Source organism: Ranitomeya variabilis, chromosome 7 (genome assembly GCF_051348905.1).
Source record: "Ranitomeya variabilis isolate aRanVar5 chromosome 7, aRanVar5.hap1, whole genome shotgun sequence".
Taxonomy (NCBI): Eukaryota; Metazoa; Chordata; class Amphibia; order Anura; family Dendrobatidae; genus Ranitomeya; species Ranitomeya variabilis.
This window is the reverse complement of record NC_135238.1, coordinates 32940169-32963228: the sequence shown is the minus strand read 5'-3', so window position 1 is coordinate 32963228 and position 23060 is coordinate 32940169. Positions and strand designations below refer to the sequence as shown.

Below are 23060 nucleotides of genomic sequence, written 5' to 3'. Positions count from 1 at the left end.
TAATCACTCTTAAAGGGAATGTGTCACCTGTATTAATTTATAATTATTCAACCACATAGTGATACATAATCATTTGCAATTTCTGATTGTAAATACTTTTTATTCTATTTTTATACATGATTTTTGGGGCAGCCATCTTGAGTGAGCATCTGTTAACAGCATTTAGTGATATGCTTTACAGCAATCACATGGTCCATAGACAACAATGGACTTCTATGGGACAGTGTCTTGGACATGCTCTCTAACCTGTGCAGGGAGGAGGAGGAGGAGGAGGTGAGCTGAGACCACCACTAAGGCTTATAACGACCTGAGTGATATTTCAGAATTTTAAGATGTTTTTATATACATATTAATGTTGGAAATTTAAAAAAAAATCAACAAAAATTATTACAAATTATTTTAAAAAAAATGTAAACTAACCTATAGTTTTTTTTTCTGATGACACATTCATTATTGTTCCAGATCAAACAGGCTAAAAGTTTCCAATTACAAAAGTTCTACCCAAATAAATGTATTTACAAGAGAAGAAACGGACCTCAGCATTTAGAGAACTGATATTAAGGCAAATTATAGCCTTCTCTAAAATGAAATGAGTTAGACCGCTATTTGCAGACAGCTTTTAGGGGGTTCTTGTTACCCCTCAAGGAAAAACTCTGCCTTTTAGATACTTTAACCTAAGCATCTACTGTATTCATGTCATGCCGAATAAAGAGTATTACATTAAATACTGTAAGTATTATTAATGTAATAATAATGTCGTGCATATTTAATGATTTTATGCATCTATTTTATGCTGGGAGGGGCTTTGGCTTGGTCCCTCCCTAGAGGATCCTCTGGTAATTTAATTGCCTCTTCTTGTTCTATTATCTTGGTAAATAATTATTTTATAAAGTGTTTTATTCAAAAATAAACGCTCAGGTCTCTTTCAATCTAAATTGTGTAGACATAATAATCCTTTACTATCGCTGTGTTGCATAAGAACGGCATCATTAAACCATTAATTAATCTAGAAGATTTTCTGCAATAGTAGCAACATTATTTAAAAAACAATATATATAAATGTAGTTTAATTTGATGTTTTCCCACCATTGAGCTGTAAATCTGCTTCAAAATCCACTTGACCTATGTTTCTCTAAGATAAGGGCTCATGCAGATGTCCAACGAAGGCGTGCTATCCGTGCTGTTGACACATAGCATTTGCCCCATGTTATTCTACGAGGCCGTGCACATGTCCAATTTTGTTTTCCTTGAACTGAGTTGTCCGAGAAAAAAATTGCAACATGCACGATTTGCTTCCAACAATCAGATGACATTCGCCCATTCATGTCTATGGGTCCCGAGAAAAAAATGAGACTGCACTCGAATGACATTTGAGTGCAGTCCGATTTTCAAAAACAGATATTTTTTTTCTCTCTTTACCTCTGAAAAAATCGTATCCAACTCTAAACATAATATGATTAGCATAATTGGATGGAGAAAAAACAGTTATGTGCCTTAAAGTAGAGCTCTAAATCCTCACCATAGACATGTCTCCCTGCCTGCATAGATTTACATTGTTATATACCCCAATTTGGAGTTTAAATAATTGGTCATCTGGCGGAGATCACATTCTTTCAGCTAAGCCACTTCCACTTTTAAAAAAAAAAATGGATGAGAGTGGCATTGAAAATTAATTAAGTCACATTTTTTGTGTAAGGCACTTGTGCACCAAAATTTTATGACTTTTTTTAATACAAGAAAATTGCTGGAAGTCATTTCAAAAATATTCCAAATAAAGTTCAAGGGCTACTTACTGATAACTTAGATCTGTGTGCTGGAGACACAAGCGATTCTGAAAATGTGACTCGCTGCACGTATAATTTTGGGAGTAATTCTTTAGATGATATATCCTAGGCTGCCTGCTGCCACCACTAGGGGGAGCTTAGGAGCTTAGTGCATACTTTTGCACTTTTGTTTAATTTTTGGCTGCAGGACCTATAAATGTTGAGGTCACAGATTTGGTGCCCTGTCCTAGAAAAATGGGACCCCAACTCCTAAATTTTACAGATACATCAAATAAAAATTATAATCACCAGCCTTATAAAAATGACCACTTCTACATCTGGATAAGCTTTTATAAATCACATGCTGTTAAACTTCTGTATAAAACCAATAGAAAACTTCAAGAAAAAAATTGCATGCAATTCTATGGTGACATACGTAGGAAATGGGAATTAAAGGTAGAATTTTAATGCAGCAAGCAACCAAGAATTTAATATTATTATTCCATCTACTGCCAAAGCTTCATAAAAAAAATCCATTACAATCTCCAGGCAGGCCTGAAATGAAGTCGGCATTGTCGAAATATTGTGATCTTTTCTCTTCGGAGATACGTTCTCATAGAGATCTGAGAGACAGTTATAATATCATTAATAGAGTCTAATCAAAATACAAGGGTGTCGGTGATTATGGCTTTATCACTTTATTAGAAGTGTAGTGGAGCTCTCCGTTACAGCATTATTACAGGCGGATGAAGACAATGGGAGAAGAAAAATTTAAAGTTTTTGAAAGTTTTTTTTCCATGTGTTGAAAGTTTTGGCTATGGAATTTAATATAATCCTATCACAAGCCAAAATACGGCGCCATATTTCAAGGGCGGATGGATCATTAGGCATTAAGGCAAAGTCTGGGGGCCCGTATGTCTTAGCACTGGTCAAGTGGAGCATTATCAAATCGGTGAGGGTCCAACTTCCGGCACTTCCCCTGCCATGTGAATGCAGGGGCGACTACTCTGGACCCAAGTTGGCATAGATTGTAGTGCCGGTGCCTGGTACTGCCGCTCCTTGCAGATCAGTCCCACTCGAGTGAATGGGACTGAGCTGCAATATCAGGCACAGGTACTACAAAATGTACGGAACAAGGGTAGAAAGTTATAGATGACGAGTGGGACGTATCAAAGGGGTTGTCCAGTAGTGTAATATCTTATCCAAATGAGCTAATTGAGCCTTTAAAGGAAGGAGAAAAAACAGAACCTCCTATGCATCACTGGTCATGTCCCCCACCTGTCTCTCCGCTTCCTCTTCCGGTGGATAATGTCATGTAACCACTGCAGCCAAACAGTGGAGAATGACCAGAGAATTAAACGACTATATAATTTTTTTACTACATGTCTAAGAACAACCTGCCTGTTTTGCCAGGTGCCGATCACAAACCGCTCCTGCTGGCGATCCAGAGGCTTCCAATGACATCACATCGACAGAGCAGTGGCTTCTCTTCCACTCTGCTCTGTTGACAGGGCGTGACTACTGACATCATGCTGATTGACAGTCAGTTCCCAGCTGTCTAACTGCGTGTAGCCGTCTGTCAGTCAGCATGATGTCGGCAGTCTCACCTCACCAGAAATGGAAGAGCTGCTCTGTTGACGTGGAGCAGCTGAATCGCCATCAGGAGCGGACGGTGACCGGTCTGAGCTGGCGCCGGGTAGAACAGGCAGGTGGTTGCATCTGTTAGCAACTACCTGCCTGTTTAGTTTTTAGACCCATAGTAAAAAAGTAAAATAGTCTTGGACAATCTCCGTAGAAGAGTTTTTCATTTGTCTGAGGTGAGACATCACCACTAAAGGCAATCGGTGATTGTTTGCAGTCGTCACATGGTGAGGAAACAAGAAGATTGTCAAGAGACATGGCCAAGGGTGAAACAAGAGCGGCAGTGAGTATCTGTGGGCTTATTCGTAAAAGACAATATAGTAGTGGACAACCCCTTTAATCCGATGTATCCACCAGTGACTTGGAGGCTCTTGCTCTCAGTACTCTTATGATCTAGTCCCCCAAGCCTCAAACATGGGGCTTTTCAGGTTTTGCAAAGTTGCAACATCTCTGTGGATGGAGAATAACTTCCGATTTTTGGAATAACCATTCAACAAGATGTGGGAGATTTTTTTAAAAAGATTTGTGCCAGTTTCGTGGTGGGGAAAAAAAATCTACATTTTACTCTTCTATGTCAGCAGCAAGTAGGTGTCAGAAGGTATTACTGCAGGATCAGACAACATAGGGTCCATTTGTAGTCAGTACACATAGATCTGCGTTGGAGCTGTAAACACCAAACAGTAGAATACTTTGTCACAAAAACTGCACACTTCTTCATTTGTTTGTTTTTTTATGCATTAGATGAATACAAATCTGGAGATATTCTTTCAAAGGGTTGTCCACTAGTAGACATCTTCTTTTGAACGTCCCCAGTGTGCTAAGTAAAAAAGCATTCTTACCTCCCAAACCGGTACCGCTCCGAGCCTCCGTGCAATGTACCTTCTGCCGATCTAGTGACATTGATTATATCACGTGAGTAGTGTTGAGCATTCCGATACTTCAAGTATCGGGTATCGGCCGATACTTGCTGTATCGGAATTCCGATACCGAGATCCGATATTTTTGTGATATCGGGTATCGGTATCGAAACAACATTAATGTAAAAATGTGTAAAAGAGAGAATTAAAATAAAAAATATTGCTATACTCACCTCTCCGACGCAGCCTGGACCTCACCGAGGGAAGCGGCAGCGTTCTTTGTTTAAAATTCGCGCTTTTCTTTCCTTTACGTGAAGTCCCGGCTTGTGATTGGTTGCGTGCCGCCCATGTGACCGGGACGCAACCAATCACAGCAAGCCGTGACGTAATTTTAGGTCCTTCAGGATTTTAAAATTACGTTCCGGCGTTGTGATTGGTTGCGTCGCAGTCACATGGGCGACGCAACCAATCACAGCAAGCCGTGACGTAATTTCAGGTCCTTAAGGATTTTAAAATTACGTCCCGGCTTTGTGATTGGTTGCGTCGCAGTCACATGGGAGACGCAACCAATCACAAGCCGTGACGTCACGGGAAGCTGGACACGCGCGCATTTTAAAATGGGCGCGTGTCCAGCCTCCCGTGACGTCCCGGCTTGTGATTGGTTGCGCCGCGATCAACCAATCACAAGCCGGGAGGCTGGACACGCGCGCATTTTAAAATTTTAAAATGCGCGCGTGTCCAGCCTCCCGGCTTGTGATTGGTTGACCGCGGCGCAACCAATCACAAGCCGGGATGTCACGGGAGGCTGGACACGCGCCCATTTTAAAATTTTAAAATGCGCGCGTGTCCAGCCTCCCGGCTTGTGATTGGTTGACCGCGGCGCACAAAATGAGTGAGGATGAACTAAACCAAACAAGGGGAAACTGCCAATGTTGTCAAAACATCAATTATTGCATAATAAGTTTGGTCGAATTTGCAGGATGTGTCTCACATTCCCATGTATCACCTCTCAGCTGATGTATTATACAAGCCTCCCGGCTTGTGATTGGTTGACCGCGGCGCAACCAATCACAAGCCGGGACGTCACGGGAGGCTGGACACGCGCCCATTTTAAAAAGCGCGCGTGTCCAGCCTCCCGTGACGTCACGGCTTGTGATTGGTTAATGGCGGCCATGTTGCCGGGACGCGGACCAATCACAGCAAGCCGTGACGTAATTTCGTCACGGCTTGCTGTGATTGGTCCGCGTCCCGGCAACATGGCGCCGTGACCAATCATAAGCCGGGACGTCACTGGAGGCTGGACACGCGCGCTTTTTAAAAAGCGCGCGTGTCCAGCCTCCCGTGACGTCACGGCTTGTGATTGGTTAATGGCGGCCATGTTGCCGGGACGCGGACCAATCACAGCAAGCCGTGACGTAATTTCGTCACGGCTTGCTGTGATTGGTCCGCGTCCCGGCAACATGGCGCCGTGACCAATCATAAGCCGGGACGTCACTGGAGGCTGGACACGCGCGCTTTTTAAAAAGCGCGCGTGTCCAGCCTCCCGTGACGTCACGGCTTGTGATTGGTTAATGGCGGCCATGTTGCCGGGACGCGGACCAATCACAGCAAGCCGTGACGTAATTTCGTCACGGCTTGCTGTGATTGGTCCGCGTCCCGGCAACATGGCCGCCCTGACCAATCACAAGCCGGGACTTCACGTAACCAAGTAAAAGCGCGAATTTTAAACAAACAACGCTGCCGGTTCCCTCGCTGAGGTCCAGGCTGCGTCGGACAGGTGAGTATAGCGATATTTTTTATTTTAATTCTTTCTTTTACACATTTATATGGATCCCAGGGCCTGAAGGAGAGTTTCCTCTCCTTCAGACCCTGGGAACCATCAGGAATACCGTCCGATACTTGAGTCCCATTGACTTGTATTGGTATCGGGTATCGGTATCGGATTGGATCCGATACTTTGCCGGTATCGGCCGATACTTTCCGATACCGATACTTTCAAGTATCGGACGGTATCGCTCAACACTACACGTGAGCGCTGCCGCCTATCAGTGGCCACTGATGGGCTGCAGTCTTTGTAGTTCCATCAGATGGAAGCAATTGTGAAGGCTACAGTCCAATGGCGACTACGAGATACCCAGGTGGCACAATGCTCGGAGCAGATGGGTAGTGCCAGGAGAAAAGTATGCTCTTGTCTTATTTTATTTAGCACCCTTCTTCAGACCTCCATTTTTGCAGTGAGCCAGTTATACCTTACACTTACTCAGACCTATGTTCTCGACAGTGGAGCTCTGATATACAGTGACTCTCATGTGGAAGTCGAAGTGCATAGACCTGACCCCAACCATCTCCTCCTGACAGCAGTCTAAGACAGGCAAATGGTGCTCTACAAATGAGGAGAGCAATAGGCAATTATTGGGTAAGGAATACTAATCACGAGGGAGGATTGACAAGATGATGACAGCGGAAGGTAAGACTATGACATGTTATAACCGTCTGCACTGTAAATCTCATTATGGAGAAATTGGGGCTATGGCGATGTCAGCTCCTAGAAGATAAAACCTCTCAGACAGGAATATGTCACCAGGAACAAGAATTCTCCATAGTGTTCATCATGCTTAGTGAAGTAAATACTCATTCAATGTTCTAATCGTCTTGTCCTGATGCATAGAAAACGAGGTTACTACCGGCAAACTCAACTGAGATCTACAGCCTTGACAGTCCGCACGCCGATAGCTCTGCTATAGGAAGTAGCAATAGTTAGTGGATGGTTCCTTCACACTGGCCCCTTCCTCAGTGGACATTATTCTCTACATTACCACACCTGATGGAGGCAAAACTAAAATCCTGTGCACCAGGAACAAATGTAATAATATTAGTACCATATTGGCCAAACTCTCGGTTGGCGAAATAAGGTCATTAAAGTCCTGCCCTCTCTCCTTTTCAGGGTTCTCCTGAAAATGCCCAAAACTGGAGGGGAATACATACTTTTAGGTGTGGTTTCCATTTTGAGACTGGGACACGCTCACATTTGATGGAATTCTTTTGTGTTGGAAAAGAGTGGCAGAACAGATATTATACCAGGAAGGAGCCCAGGATAGGAGGACAGTATATCTGGATGGAGGACATTAATAAAGTAAGGGGCACAGGACAGGGGACATTATACCAGGAAGGAACCCATGATGGGGGGAATTATTACTGGAATGGGTTCAGGATAGGGGACATTATGCCAGGAAGAGGCCCACGATGGGGAACAGTATACCAACAAGGAGGACATTGTTATAGGATGGGGGACATTATACCAGGAAGGGGCCAATAATTGGGAAAATTATACCAGCATGGAAGACATTGTTACAAAAAGGGGCCAGGATGGGGGACATTAGTACAGTAAGGGTCCCAAGAAAGGGTATATTATACCAGGGAAAGGCCCTGGATGGGAACATTATACTAGGAAGGGAGACATTATGCCAGGAAGTGGGACAGTATAACAAGAAAGGGTACATTATACCAGGAGGGGGGACATTATATCAGGAAGGTGCCCAGCATGGGGAACAGTATACCAACAAGGAGGACATTGTTATAGGATGGGGGACATTATATCAGGAAGGGGCCAATAATTGGGAAAATTATACCAGCATGGAAGACATTGTTACAAAGAGGGGCCAGAATGGGGGACATTAGTACAGTAAGGGTCCCAAGAAAGGGTATATTATACCAGGGAAAGGCCCTGGATGGGAACATTATACTAGGAATGAGCCCTTGTATCCAGTGGAGATAGACATGTTGTGCGACTGTGTAAGATCACTGAAGACTTGCCCAAGCTGGGTCCTACATACAGAAGCACTAATCCACCCATCTTAATTAGTCCTTCTCCAGACAAATGGTTTTGGAACAATGTAAAACCACCCTAGAGCGTAAAAATGATCCACAGTGATATAATTCATTGCATGTTTGGAATCTCGATTCCCACCCTCCTCCGGTACCTGACAGTTGATGAATGTACGCCGAGCAGTTTCGGGTAAATTTCATCATTAATAAATGTTTTCTGTGCCATCTTAGAGCTGTCTGCTTGAATTATTGCAGGCAAATGGATGGCCCCGCGTTCAGTTTAACATTTGGTGCCTTTTAGCAATAAAAAAATATATATATATATAAATGGCCCCTCTTTGTGTATGCCTGATTAAACATTTATAATTTGTAATTCATCATTTTAATTTCTCTCTTACTTTGCTTCGATGACTCTTCCATTTTGTTTCAAATGGCAAAACAATGAGCGGGGCAGAGAGGAAGAGTTTTTAACTCCCCACCTGCTGCATACAAATTTCCGCACTGAGCCAAGTAAAAAGCCAAATAATGTAACCTTTGGTATCTGGAGGCAAGGAAAAAAAAACATTTTATTCTGAGAGATCATTTTAATTGTAGACTTCAATGCAGCTGTCAGGAATTATGGGTCATGAATGCGTTCTTCCAGAAACAGCGCCACACTGGACCCTGGGCTGGGCCTCGGGATTTTTTTAAATTAAAATTCTCAAACTTTGCTTAATTTTTCTAAAAAATTTGATTTGCGGTGAATTGAAAGTATTTTGTGTTTTTGATCAAAGTTTACATTTTCTCAGATGAGAAAAAAAGGTTCTGTACTTTCTCCTATCTAGCAGTTTATGAAAAACGGACAGCATTCGGATGGCATCCGAGTGCCATTTGATTTTTTTCATAGACTCATAGCCTTGAATTGTCAATTTTCATCTGACGCTCAGATCAATATCATACATGACTTTACGATTTTGGAACAGCCACATAGGCTACACTAGTTTAGAATGCTATTCATAAAAAACGCGGATATAACTCGTTACTCGTCTGATATGAGCCCTCATTAAAGTCAAAGTGAATGTCCTCAACATATATAATTATGGGTAAGTGGATGGTAACTGTTTGTAATCAGCAGTCTGTTCCTCACACACTAATCTTCTTCACTGCTATGCTGTTTTTTCAGTGTTTTATAACTTACTCTACGTATCTCTATGGCTAAGCTATGAGCTGCGATGTCCTCTCACTATCCAGATTCACCACAAAGTGGCTGCTGCATTCCTTGCTTCTGTTTTTATACAGGCTATCATAGTCCCTCCTGGTTGGTTGTGCTATACCATATGATGTGATAAGCTGCAAGGCATTATGGGGGAACCTGCTTGGTCGCACTCATGGTCTTGTAAACCTTTTCTAGCCAGTGTAATCTGCAATATTTAAAATGATGGTGATCATTTTAGGCAATTTGCTTGAAGCGAATAGCAAATTGTTTGAATGACGTGGATTTTCCCTGCAGATTTCAACCCTTGACAAAGGATGAAATCTTCGGCAAATCCACTTCAAAATCTGCAGATTTGACAAGGATTTCACATTATGCATAGCAGTGGAAAAATTGTATGTGTGAGTATACCTTTAGGCTCAGTTCTACCACCAATTCTGCAAACAATAATGAATCCTAGACGTGTTGCATGTAGATGTGCACAAAGATTTCACCCTATGACATTATAAAGCCCTTAGTGGAATATGGCACCGAGGCCAAGGGGTGGACTTATCATATCAGCAACCATCTGGAACTAGGGCTCAGTAGGTTAGGGGTCCCATTACCACCCTGAAGGCACCTGCCATCATCCTACTGTCTAAGATTACATTTAAACAAGTCAACAAATTAATTTCATGGCTCCTTATTGGTGGATTGCTAAAGAGACATAAGAGTATTCTATGGTGAGCTCTTGAAGATAATGGGACGATATTCTATTCTTCAGGGGTCCTAAATGAGCTTTTGGAGATAATGGGTCCATACTCTCTTCTTCTTCAGGGGTCCTGGATGAGCTCTTTGAGATAATGGGCCCATACTCTCTTCATCTTTTTCCGGGGTCCTGGATGAGCTCTTGGATATAATGGGCCCATACTCTCTTCTTCTTCATTGATCCTGGATGACCTGTTGAAGATAATTGGCCCATATTCTTTTCTTCACGGGTCCTGGATCACCTGTTGAAGATAATGGGTCTGTACTCTTCCTCTTCAGGGGTCCGGGATGAGCTCTTGGAGGTAATGGGCCCATAATCTCTTCTTATTCAGGGGTCATGGATGAGTTCTTGGATATAATGGGCCCATACTCTCTTCTTCTTCAGGAATCCTGGATGATCTGTTGAAGATAATGGGCCCATACTCTCTTCTTCTTCTTCTTCTTCTTCTTCTTCTTCAGGGGTCCTGGATCACCTGTTGAAGATAATGGGCCTGTACTCTTCCTGTTCAGAGGTCCGAGATGAGCTCTTGGAGATAATAATGGGCCCATAATCTCTTCTTATTCAGGGGTCCTGGATAACCTCTTGGAGATAATGGGCCCATACTCTACTTCTTCATGGTTCTTGGATGATCCCTTGGAGATAAGAGGTCCTACTGTTCATGCATAAGCGTCATCTGGTGTTCTTGGCTGCCTCTGCCCATAAAATGGAGCCATATGGGTCTCTCTTCTTTTTTGCCATCTCATTCCAAAACACAAGGATTGTCCCCGCCTGTGATGACACAAGTAGAGGCCATGTACGTGTGCGGATGGCCGTGTTCCCGGAAAAGTTGAACCTCTCCTGTGAGTATTTATGCATGAACAAAGCAGAAACATGAAAGAAACATTCTCGCGCCTAAAACCAAGTCTGTGGTCCCCAGGCATGTCACAGCATTGCAGTAAACTGTGAGATTAGCTTTCTCATGTCTCTCCTTTCTTAATGCCGCCATTTCATTCACACTTTGGAGAGCAAATAACCGTCAAATTGCTTGCTCTAATGAGTTGAAATTAAACTCTGGTCCTGATAAAATGTGTTTATTACACTACTTTCTATGGCACGAAAAAGTCATTTTGGGTGAAAGAGAAAAAGCAGATATAACAGCGTGAAGACAGAGGCGAGCTGCCTAACTCAATTTTGTGATGTTAGGGATTAAGTATATTTAGGGGACGTGGAGGTCCCAGCCAAGGTCACTCAGCTCACAATTCATTAACTGCATGCTGCATAATGTCATTTTATTTTAATGTGCCAGGTGCTAGACTTCCCACAGGAGACTTTACCGGCTAATATAATACTTTAGCTAAAAACGTTAAATGGACAGCAAGATGTTTCAGAATATTTTACAGAATTTCGGAAAGGGTTTTTTAGACGTAACCACACCCAAGTCTAAGTTGGACCATCCTGTGCCTGATAATGCAACTCCGACACAAGTGTAGAGGATACAGGTTTTCTTCTGGAGACCACCAGGCTGGAGTAGGGTGACTAAAGCCCCAATACATATTACATAGCTCTCTGAACAATGATTCAGCCGGCAGCTATCTCGCATGGTTCCTCCATGCACAGGAGTTCTCCACTTGGCCAACCACTCCTTTGTTCTGTATGAGAGAGCCACCGCCAGACATCTTTGATGGCGGCACCTTTAGAAATTAAAAGGATCGTCAGTCTAAAATCGGACATGCCAGAATCTTAACTCTCATTTGTCAAGGGCCCCCAAACACATCCCAAACTCATCAATATCAGCATGGAGCTTACCGCCTTTATTCTAATGAGTATTTCAAGTAGAAACCACTTTAGAAAATGCTCGTTTTGAGGGTATATTTTGTAGGAACTTTATCTTTTCCCAAGAAGGTTTTAAAATGTTTTAGAACATTTTGTTTCCTCCTAATGCACGTTTTGTAGCCTTTTGATCGGAAAGAGCCTAACGTGGAGCGGATTCCATCAGTATCAGCTTCTAAGAAGTGACATGCACCTTTTTTTCCACCAGGCATTTTTTTTTCAAAACTTGAAGCAGAAAAAAAAAATTGCTCAAAAACACCTTAAATAAACAATAAGGTTAATTTCATAGAGAAATGAATGGGAAGAGTTTTCAAAGTGTTGTTAAAGAGTTTGGGAGGAGGATTTTTTACTAGAAATGCTAAAAAAAATTCCATCTGAAGATAGCTTAGACTGGCTCTCTGGTTTGGTTAAATATCCTAAGTCATGTGGCAAAGCTTGTGAAGGAGTCAGACATTGACTTACAGTATAGGGTAGCTTTCGCTAACAGGTAGCACAAGATAGCCGATTTATGTCTTCTTAGAGGGAAGTTAATTTGAATATCTTTTTTTCACAGAGCATATCTTGGTCTATGTAAGTTTCCCTACAACAGTTTTGTGATCTCCACAAGAAATGATGATAAAGGAAGAACAATTCAACCTAGACCCTCGTCAAAGTCTTTGCTCCAATTAGGGTCCAGAACCTTACAACAGCAGTTTGTGGTCTGGTTTAGCTTAATTATGTGGCAAAATGTATTAGACCATTAGTCATTGATTTATAGGTATAGCAAAGCCAGGAAGGACTGGGTTACATCCTATCGCTGCAGGTCTTAAATAGATTCACCTGGCTAGCTTTGACTAAGAACCAGGAAAAATGTGTTCACCATGGTGTCAGTGTGCTGAATGTTGAGCAGACTGTGTTGAAGCTGGTGAGTGAGTGACCAGCGAAATTGTGTGCTTTTCTGTGAGAGAGACAAGCCAGAGTCTCTCTCTGTATGGAGACTGCACGGGTCAGCTAGGAAAGCTCAAGAGTCTGTGTGTAAGAGCTGCAGAGTAACGTGTGGAATCTACAGACTGTTCAGTGTGAACAGTGTGAACTGCTCATGCTGAAGATGATACCGAGACTGGTCGGACAGTATCTTTTCTGTGTATAACATTTGCTCCAGGAGGAAGGACTGTAATCTGTTTGGGTGAGCATGCACTGACATATATGTGCCAGCTGAATGAACTGCTCATCTGCAGTAATACCTTTGTGCCCAAAAGAGGCTGTTTGAGTTTTGAATCCCTTGGAGTATTATGAAAGCAATAAAATTGGAACTGTTTGGACAAAACCGTATTACCTGTGTCAACACTACATTAGAGCATGAATCCCTACAATGCGTACCTACTTTCAATGGGTGGCACTAGAGAGTCAGATTGATTCTCAAGGAGAGCTACTTGATTGCGGGTAAGCCGTAGAAGCAGACACTGCCAATGAACAAGAGTGATCCCTTAGCTAATCCTAGCCGGTCAACTATCTATGGAACTAAAACTGAAAATCCAACTCTAGAATCCTATCATCCATCATGTGCAAGAAGGATTTACCACCCACCACCACCCAAGTATTTTTTCCATAACATATTCTGCAAGGTGGTTTTAACATAAATGAAAAAGTTCATTAATAGTTTATCCAAGGACTAGTATATTGCATGTGTAACCTGTATGGCTGCAGAGCTGCTCAGAAGGAAAGATGGTCCTAACATTGGCTACTGGATTGTATACTAGGGATTGTTATGAATGCATTTTCTAAATTAGAAACCCCATTTTACTTTCTAATGGTAGTAGGAATACTGAATTTTTTCAGATCGGGTTGGTTGGTGTCTAACACTTATAGGTTATTGATTTTAATGGGCAACATGCAACACTTTATTTCCCCTGCGGGGGCACTGCAGGGTAATTAAGCACTAGCTCTATGTTCCTTTGCACACTATTGGTGATCACTGGTGGTTTATGCAGCAGAATACGCTATGACTAGCCTTAAGACCCCATAACACAATTGTATTGCTCAAAGAACAAAAAACGATTTTTGTACTAATATGTTTTTTTTGTTTTTAGGAAGAATCTACAAGAATTCTACAAAAAACGTCAACTTCTAAGAAGAACTCTAACAAGATGTTGGTGAAATGTGAATCAGAATGGGATTGAACTGCTGACAATAGATCTGTCATCTTCAGAGACCAGCCTGACCAGCGAATGTGTCTTTTTCTTCAATGACTCACAATTTCACTCCCGATATGCACAAGGAATTTGCTTCCAATGTTCTTGCAGACTAAACTGTGCTACTACTTTTCGATGGTCTTCCCCTGGCAAAGACTTGGGATTCGCACTCAATGTTGTACTGATGAGGAGAAAAGTGAAAAAAGGAGGCTTGTCCTTCACATTATATATTCCTGTATTGTAAAATACTAGAGCGTACCGAGGAGTCTCCACGCTTGGGCGTCATTCACCATGGCTGGGCACAGAGGATTTGTAATGCCAGCTCTCTGTTTATGGATGTTTGTTCTGTTTGCACTTTTATACACAGGAAAAGTACAAGCGGACTGCTGGCTGATTGAAGGTGACAAGGGTTTTGTTTGGCTTGCTATCTGCAGTCAGAACCAGCCACCTTATGAGTCTATACCACAGCACATTAATAGCACCATAGTGGACCTAAGACTCAATGAGAATAAAATAAAGAGCGTCCACTACTCTTCACTTAGCCGATTTGGCAACTTAACGTACCTCAACCTCACTAAGAATGAGGTGTCCTACATAGAAGATGGAGCTTTTGCCGGTCAGTTCAATTTGCAGGTGCTCCAGCTTGGGTATAACAGATTACGAAATCTGACGGAGGGGATTCTTAGGGGACTGGGAAAGTTGGAGTATCTCTACCTCCAGGCAAACCTAATTGAAACTGTGACTCCTAATGCCTTTTGGGAGTGCCCAAACATTATGAACATTGACTTATCGATGAACAGAATCCAGAGGCTGGACAGTAATACCTTTGTTGGCCTCAGTAAACTGACTGTGTGTGAACTCTACAGTAATCCTTTCTATTGCTCATGCGAGCTACTGGGCTTCCTAAAGTGGTTAGATATATTCACCAACATGACTCGTACTTTCGACCGCATGCAGTGCGATTCTCCGCCGGACTACACAGGTTACTTTTTGCTGGGTCAAGGTAGATCCAGTTACCGCAATGCACTTGGCATGCTGTCATCTCTCTGCGCAGATGGGTCCTATACCATGATGCCGCATTTGATGTCTCCAAGGTACCAAGCCACCACTGGCCCACCTGAAAGCCCATGTTCTGATGAAGACTGTTTTTCGGGAGATGGAACTACACCCCTTATTAATGTCTACACTACTCCCGCTAATTCCAAAGTCAGCCTCAGTGTGAACCTAAACACAGAAACCCATTCTGATGCCGTTCTGGTGGCCAAAATACCATACCCTTACAGCAAGGTGTATATCTTGGTTCAATACAATAATAGCTTCTTTACTGACATTCGGCTCCTGAAGACAGAGAAAGAATCCATAAATTTGGACGGGTTGAAACCCAACACAAATTACACTTACTGTGTCGCCTCTATTCGAAATTCTCTCAGGTTCAACCACACCTGCATAGCCTTTTACACTCGCAGCCATACCAAACAAGAACATGTGCCTACCCCATCCACCGCCACTCACTATATTATGACTATTCTTGGCTGCCTGTTTGGTATGGTAATAATCCTGGGTATTGTATACTACTGCCTCCGCAAAAGGCGCCAAAAAGAGGAAAAGCACAAAAAAGCAGGTGGTAGTATGAAGAAAACAATCATTGAACTTAAATATGGTCCTGAAATGGAGACACCTAGTATAAGTCAACTATCCCAAGGGCAGATGATGGGTCCGGAATCAATGTCCCGCATTCCCTATTTGCCTTCTGTGGGGGAAGTGGAACAGTACAAATTGATAGAAACCAGTGAAACACCTAAAGCCACCAAGGGTAATTACATGGAGGTTAGAACTGGTGATCAACCTGAGAGAAGAGACTGTGAACTGTCCATGCCACCAGACACTCAGAGTTCTGTGGCAGAGATATCCACTATTGCTAAGGAAGTAGATAAGGTCAACCAGATCATAAATAATTGTATAGATGCCTTGAAGTCAGAAACAACTTCATTCCAAGGCGTAAAGTCGGGAGCTGTTTCTACAGCCGAGCCTCAATTGGTCTTGATATCGGAACAGATTCCCAGCAAACATGGCTTTCTTTCACCAGTGTATAAAGAAAGTTACACCCATCCCCTACAGAGGCATCACAGCATGGAAGCTCCTCCGAAACGCTCTAGCACATCTTCCAGTGGGTCAGTCCGCAGCCCAAGGTCATTTCGTTCTGAAGGGTCCGCTCATAAATCTGAAACAAAGTATATAGAGAAAACTTCTCCAACCGCTGATACCATCCTCACTGTGACACCAGCTGCTGCCATCTTAAGAGCAGAAGCTGAAAAAATTCGCCAGTATACGGAGCACCGGCATTCCTATCCGGGCTCACATCAAGGAGAGCAGCAACAGCAACAACAACAGCAGCCGATGCCTCAACATGAAAACCTTGGAGGTCGCAAAACCTCCATACTGGAACCTTTAACTCGGCCCCGTCCAAGAGAACTGGCCTATTCCCAACTTTCCCCTCACTACCACAATTTGAGCTACACGTCCAGTCCAGAGTACTCGTGCAAACCCTCCCACAGCATCTGGGAACGTTTCAAATTGCACCGTAAACGCCACAAAGAGGAAGAGTACATGGCAGCCGGCCATGCCCTGCGCAAAAAGGTCCAGTTTGCCAAAGATGAGGATCTCCATGACATCCTAGACTACTGGAAGGGTGTGTCTGCCCAGCACAAGTCCTGAGTCCTCACCTCTTCCCTTTGCCTCCAGCTACTCGTGACTTAACTCTTTCTTTCATAACCTTAAGCCAGTCCTAGAAAGAGTGCCCAGCAGAGCGTTTGTGGGTACACAGACTCTGTAGGTCTCTTTAGCGGTAAAGAGGTTAACAGGACCAAACTCAAACTTAGCAGCAGCTACTTTTTACTCAAAACTGTCTTTACGGATGGAAAAAAAAACGAACAAAACTATTATATCTAATCTAGGAAAAGAAAAAAACAATACAATGGCTTAAGAACCTAAATAGTGAATCGACTCGAAAAAAAAAACATGAGCATATGCACCAAACCAGAAACAAAGAAACAAAAAAATGCGCTAAAACTGTGAAGAGGAATTACTTTTTTTTTAACAAAAGAAGTGAAAAAAAATCAAGTAAAAATAAGAGACGTGAGATAGTAGGAGTGGTCAGGACTCTGTACGCATTATCGCATGTTATCTCATATTCTGACTTGCGTGGTTTGACTCGTGTGCAGTTTTGTTCTATCCCTTCATCACTGCAGGACAAAAAAAACCCACAAAACTCAATGAAAAACAGCAACAAGACTGGAATAGACAGTAAAATAAATAATAACTCCTTTCGTTAATGTTAATTTGTATTTCAACCGAGTCTTCCAGTGCAGACTTTGCCTAACAGAAGGCTCCCATTTAACACCTACGGCTGCATTCAAAACTGTGATCACTATTACACTGTACAGATACAAATTTCTATATTTGCAACGTTTGCTGTAAAGAGAGAGAAAGAAAATTAAATATATGAGAAATAAACATCTATATATATATATATATAAATATATACCTAGAGCTTAACCCTTTGGCAGAAGGTAAGACACACATTGCAAACCCTTGCTTGTCTTTCCTAGGTCCTGCTAAAGGGTTAAAAAAATAATACCATGTTTGTACCAGGTTTTAATTATGGGTTTTAGAAAAAAAAAGGTCATTTTCTATTATTTCATTTTATTTTGTTTAAAAAAAAACAAACAAAAAATAATTCTATGTTTGTTGTTTTGGGGTTGGTTTCTTTCTTCACTGAATGATTGTTTTCTGAAAGAGGTGAACTGCAAGAAATAGAAAAGATGACACTCTTACAAAAAAAATCTACGGTTTGGTCTGTTATTTCTTGAAATTGATTAGATAGAAGACATTTTTATTAGTCTTTTTTTTTTAGGCTTTTAGTTTCTAGAAAATCAGTGTGACCTTTAGCCAATGTACTGCCTAATTTTTCAAAAATTTGGACGCTTGCTTCGAAAACTTTCCAGCCGTAGAGGTCAGACAACTCGCTACACAACTACGGTATATGGGTAATGCATGAGGATGAGAAGTGGCACAATACCAAAATGTAAATTGAGGCCTTCTCCAAATGCTAGTTGATGACCCCACATGCCTTAAAGTTCCACTCCAGCAGGATTTTTTTCACTATCCTTTAGATATCAGTAATTTATGTACAGTACATGCATTAAAATAATGTCCTATTGCTGTCTTCCGCCGTTCCCAGTGATGCTCCAGTCCTCTCCTTGACCATGAGACCGCAGTGGTGAATAGTTGACTCACTACAGCATCTTCTGTGTGAACAGGAAGTCACTCTCTCAATAAAAATCTGAAAGACTCACAACAAGGCCCTCATAGACCTACATGACAAGAGGAAGTAACGGTCCGCAGTGAGAGCCGACAAGAAAGAGCTGCGGTCACATGATGTAGAAGAGGGATTGGAGCAGTGCTGGGAATAGCAGAAGACAGCGACTGCCAAGTATATTCATGCATGCACTGTACATACATAAATTATAGTTCATGAATAATGAAAAACAAATGCTAGAATTGGACTTTAAAGAGGACCTTTCATTGGATTTTTTAATTTAAAGGAGATATCCAGGATGCACAAAAAACAAAAAAGAGTACCTAAGCACTAACAGGCAGGTAGTTACTGCTTACCTGCCTGTTGTACACGGCGCCATTGTTCCCCAGCACAGACGCTCCTGCCAGTTACTTAGAAGCCTCTGCTGATGCTCGTCTACAGAGCAGAGGCATCTTTTCCGGTCCTCTCTGTAGACAGGGTGGGACTTCCGAGGTCATTCTGATTGACAGCCGGATCCCCGCTGCCTAACCGGGGATCCCTCGGCTTACAATTGCCCTTAGGTTTATTTCACCGATATATAAAACATATTCCTTGACTCAAATTGAAAAATGTAGGAAAAAAATGAACAATCCAGTTGCTATATATATATATATATATATATACATATATATATATATATATACACTCACTGGCCACTTTATTAGGTACACCTGTCCAACTTCTTGTTAACACTTAATTTCTAATCAGCCAATCACATGGCGGCAACTCAGTGCATTTAGGCATGTAGACATGGTCAAGACAATCTCCTGCAGTTCAAACCGAGCATCAGTATGGAGAAGAAAGGTGATTTGAGTGCCTTTGAACGTGGCATGGTTGTTGGTGCCAGAAGGGCTGGTCTGAGTATTTCAGAAACTGCTGATCTACTGGGATTTTCACGCACAACCATCTCTAGGGTTTACAGAGAATGGTCCGAAAAAGAAAAAAAATCCAGTGAGCGGCAGTTCTGTGGGCGGAAATGCCTTGTTGATGCCAGAGGTCAGAGGAGAATGGGCAGACTGGTTCGAGCTGATAGAAAGGCAACAGTGACTCAAATCGCCACCCGTTACAACCAAGGTAGGCCTAAGAGCATCTCTGAACGCACAGTGCGTCGAACTTTGAGGCAGATGGGCTACAGCAGCAGAAGACCACACCGGGTACCACTCCTTTCAGCTAAGAACAGGAAACTGAGGCTACAATTTGTACAAGCTCATCGAAATTGGACAGTAGAAGATTGGAAAAACGTTGCTTGGTCTGATGAGTCTCGATTTCTGCTGCGACATTCGGATGGTAGGGTCAGAATTTGGCGTAAACAACATGAAAGCATGGATCCATCCTGCCTTGTATGGAACATCTTTGGGATGTGCAGCCGACAAATCTGCGGCAACTGTGTGATGCCATCATGTCAATATGGACCAAAATCTCTGAGGAATGCTTCCAGCACCTTGTTGAATCTATGCCACGAAGAATTGAGGCAGTTCTGAAGGCAAAAGGGGTCCAACCCGTTACTAGCATGGTGTACCTAATAAAGTGGCCGGTGAGTGTATATATATATATATATATATATATATATATATATATATATATATATATATATACAGGTCCTTCTCAAAAAATTAGCATATAGTGTTAAATTTCATTATTTACCATAATGTAATGATTACAATTAAACTTTCATATATTATAGATTCATTATCCACCAACTGAAATTTGTCAGGTCTTTTATTGTTTTAATACTGATGATTTTGGCATACAACTCCTGATAACCCCAAAAACCTTTCTCAATAAATTAGCATATTTCACCCGTCCAATCAAATAAAAGTGTTTTTTAATAATAAACAAAAAACCATCAAATAATAATGTTCAGTTATGCACTCAATACTTGGTCGGGAATCCTTTGGCAGAAATGACTGCTTCAATGCGGCGTGGCATGGAGGCAATCAGCCTGTGACACTGCTGAGATGTTATGGAGGCCCAGGATGCTTCAATAGCGGCCTTAAGCTCATCCAGAGTGTTGGGTCTTGCGTCTCTCAACTTTCTCTTCACAATATCCCACAGATTCTCTATGGGGTTCAGGTCAGGAGAGTTGGCAGGCCAATTGAGCACAGTAATACCATGGTCAGTAAACCATTTACCAGTGGTTTTGGCACTGTGAGCAGGTGCCAGGTCGTGCTGAAAAATGAAATCTTCATCTCCATAAAGCATTTAAGCCGATGGAAGCATGAAGTGCTCCAAAATCTCCTGATAGCTAGCTGCATTGACCCTGCCCTTGATGAAACACAGTGGACCAACACCAGCAGCTGACATGGCACCCCACACCATCACTGACTGTGGGTACTTGACACTGGACTTCAGGCATTTTGGCATTTCCTTCTCCCCAGTCTTCCTCCAGACTCTGGCACCTTGATTTCCGAATGACATGCAAAATTTGCTTTCATCAGAAAAAAGTACTTGGGACCACTTAGCAACAGTCCAGTGCTGCTTCTCTGTAGCCCAGGTCAGGCGCTTCTGCCGCTGTTTATGGTTCAAAAGTGGCTTTACCTGGGGAATGCGGCACCTGTAGCCCATTTCCTTCCACACCAGACTCAGTCCACTGCTTCCTCAGGTTCCCCAAGGTCTGGAATCGGTCCTTCTCCACAATCTTCCTCAGGGTCCGGTCACCTCTTCTCGTTGTACAGCGTTTTCTGCCACATTGTTTTCTTTCCAACAGACTTACCATTGAGGTGCCTTGATACAGCACTCTGGGAACAGCCTATTTGTTGAGAAATTTCTTTCTGGGTCTTACCCTCTTGCTTGAGGGTGTCAATGATGGCCTTCTTGACATCTGTCAGGTCGCTAGTCTTACCCATGATGGGGGTTTTGAGTAATGAACCAGGCAGGGAGTTTTTATAAGCCTCAGGCATCTTTTGCATGTGTTTAGAGTTAATTAGTTGATTCAGAAGATTAGGGTAATAGGTCATTTAGAGAACCTTTTCTTGATATGCTAATTTATTGAGACAGGTTTTTTGGGTTATCAGGAGTTGTATGCCAAAATCATCAGTATTAAAACAATAAAAGACCTGACAAATTTCAGTTGGTGGATAATGAATCTATAATATATGAAAGTTTAATTGTAGTCATTACATTATGGTAAATAATGAAATTTAACACTATATGCTAATTTTTTGAGAAGGACCTGTATATATATATATATATATATATATAAAATACATGACCTGGGCAGTTTCAGGGTCAGGATGCAAGTCGGTTGACCTCCATTGGTGCTTGGACTCCTTGGTGCTTTACTACTACACTTCCCTAATCCGATGTTTCTCATCTCCTGTCCTGAAGTACCTTCAGCTTCAAGCCCATATCGTAGGGGTCGGAGTTCCATTTTCTTGTTTTCTCTGCTAAGTAGAAGAAATTTGGTGGTCAAACATGCATTTTTGTTGCCAGAGGAGGGTAAGCAGCTAACAAATACATCTGGTAATTCGGGTTATGAAAAGGATCCAGCATCTTACAATGCCTTGTTTCCCTCAGTAGTACCATAGGAGCTTTCCCAGTGCCTACCGTGATGCGAACACATCTCAACTGGGTAAAAATCATTATCACTAGAGTTGGTGCCAAGTTAGACACAAGTCCTATTCCAGTGGTCTGTGGCCGCTGGATAGGGGAGGGACTACTGCCTCTCATTTGCCAGCATCTACACTCTTGTTTTGATTAGCTGGCCTGTCGTGATGTCATTGCTATGGAGTGATGCCAGTGTGACGTCATATCAGGCTTGGTAATCAAAAAAAGAGCTATGGATCATAGAATGTTAGAGTTAGAAGGGACCTCAAGGGTCATCGGGTCCACCCCGATGACTGGATACAAGAGGCAAAACTGTTTCCTGTCCAGTGGTCACAGATGGAGTGGGACGTTTGAAGAAATTCACACCACCTCAGGTCTTTTCTTGATGAGAGATTTCCATATCATCACCATTTGGAGGTACAGACGTGGCCTTCCTACTAGTCTTTTTTGTCTTGACATATCCTGAGACGAATGCTATGAGAGGGCCCACTTGGAAAAAACAAAAATGATTTTGTGATACTCTGTCCAAAGTTGTTTCTTCTACATGTATCTATATGTGGCCATGCTGTGGCCATGATGCCGGCTTGAAATCTGGTGAGGATTTTACTGGAAAGAAAGTCTCGATAAATTATTGAATTTATCTTCTGAGTCTTTAATGAAATCCTAAGGGTGGACGACCTCTACCTGAGGTCTGGTGATGAGAAACATTCTAGATGCCATATGTTCAGGTGCATCACTGTTTTTTTACAGAAAAGTATGTGTGAACAAAACAAGTTTTATAGTTTCCTTTTATTTGCAGAAAGTATAAATCTAGAGAACTGTGACTCAAAGTTTATTAGAAAGTTGCAGTCTACCATAAGTCTACTCGCATACATGGACAAGACCTTTTTTACATTATGATACTGATTTCTAACTCCAGAAAATTCTGCTAAAGTTTCACTGCCATGATCCATGACCAGGTAAGGCTACAACCTCCAAAGTCATCACAAAGGGATGAAGTTCTTGCCTGCAAGATGAGATGGCTAACACCGTAGTGTGAGAAAGAACCTCCTGTCTAAACACTCCAGCCTTCCTATGTCAGCCATCGAGACTGTGAATGAGTCTTTCGAAAAGCTTTATCCAGTTGTCTACATTTGTTCTACACTATGGAT

At 42.2% G+C, this 23060-nt stretch overlaps 1 protein-coding gene across 2 annotated transcripts in view; it reads left to right on the top strand.

Annotated features, from left to right (window-relative positions):
* Positions 1 to 17029, top strand: part of ELFN1 (extracellular leucine rich repeat and fibronectin type III domain containing 1) — a 563663-nt gene extending 546634 nt beyond the window's left edge. For both annotated transcript variants that reach the window (XM_077274786.1, XM_077274787.1), the window contains exon 6: positions 13905 to 17029. In XM_077274786.1, the coding sequence (XP_077130901.1) occupies positions 14298 to 16721 (2424 nt within the window). In that variant the 5' untranslated portion in view covers positions 13905 to 14297 and the 3' untranslated portion in view covers positions 16722 to 17029. The remainder of the gene's footprint in view (positions 1 to 13904) is intronic.
* The last annotated feature ends 6031 nt before the right edge of the window (positions 17030 to 23060 follow it).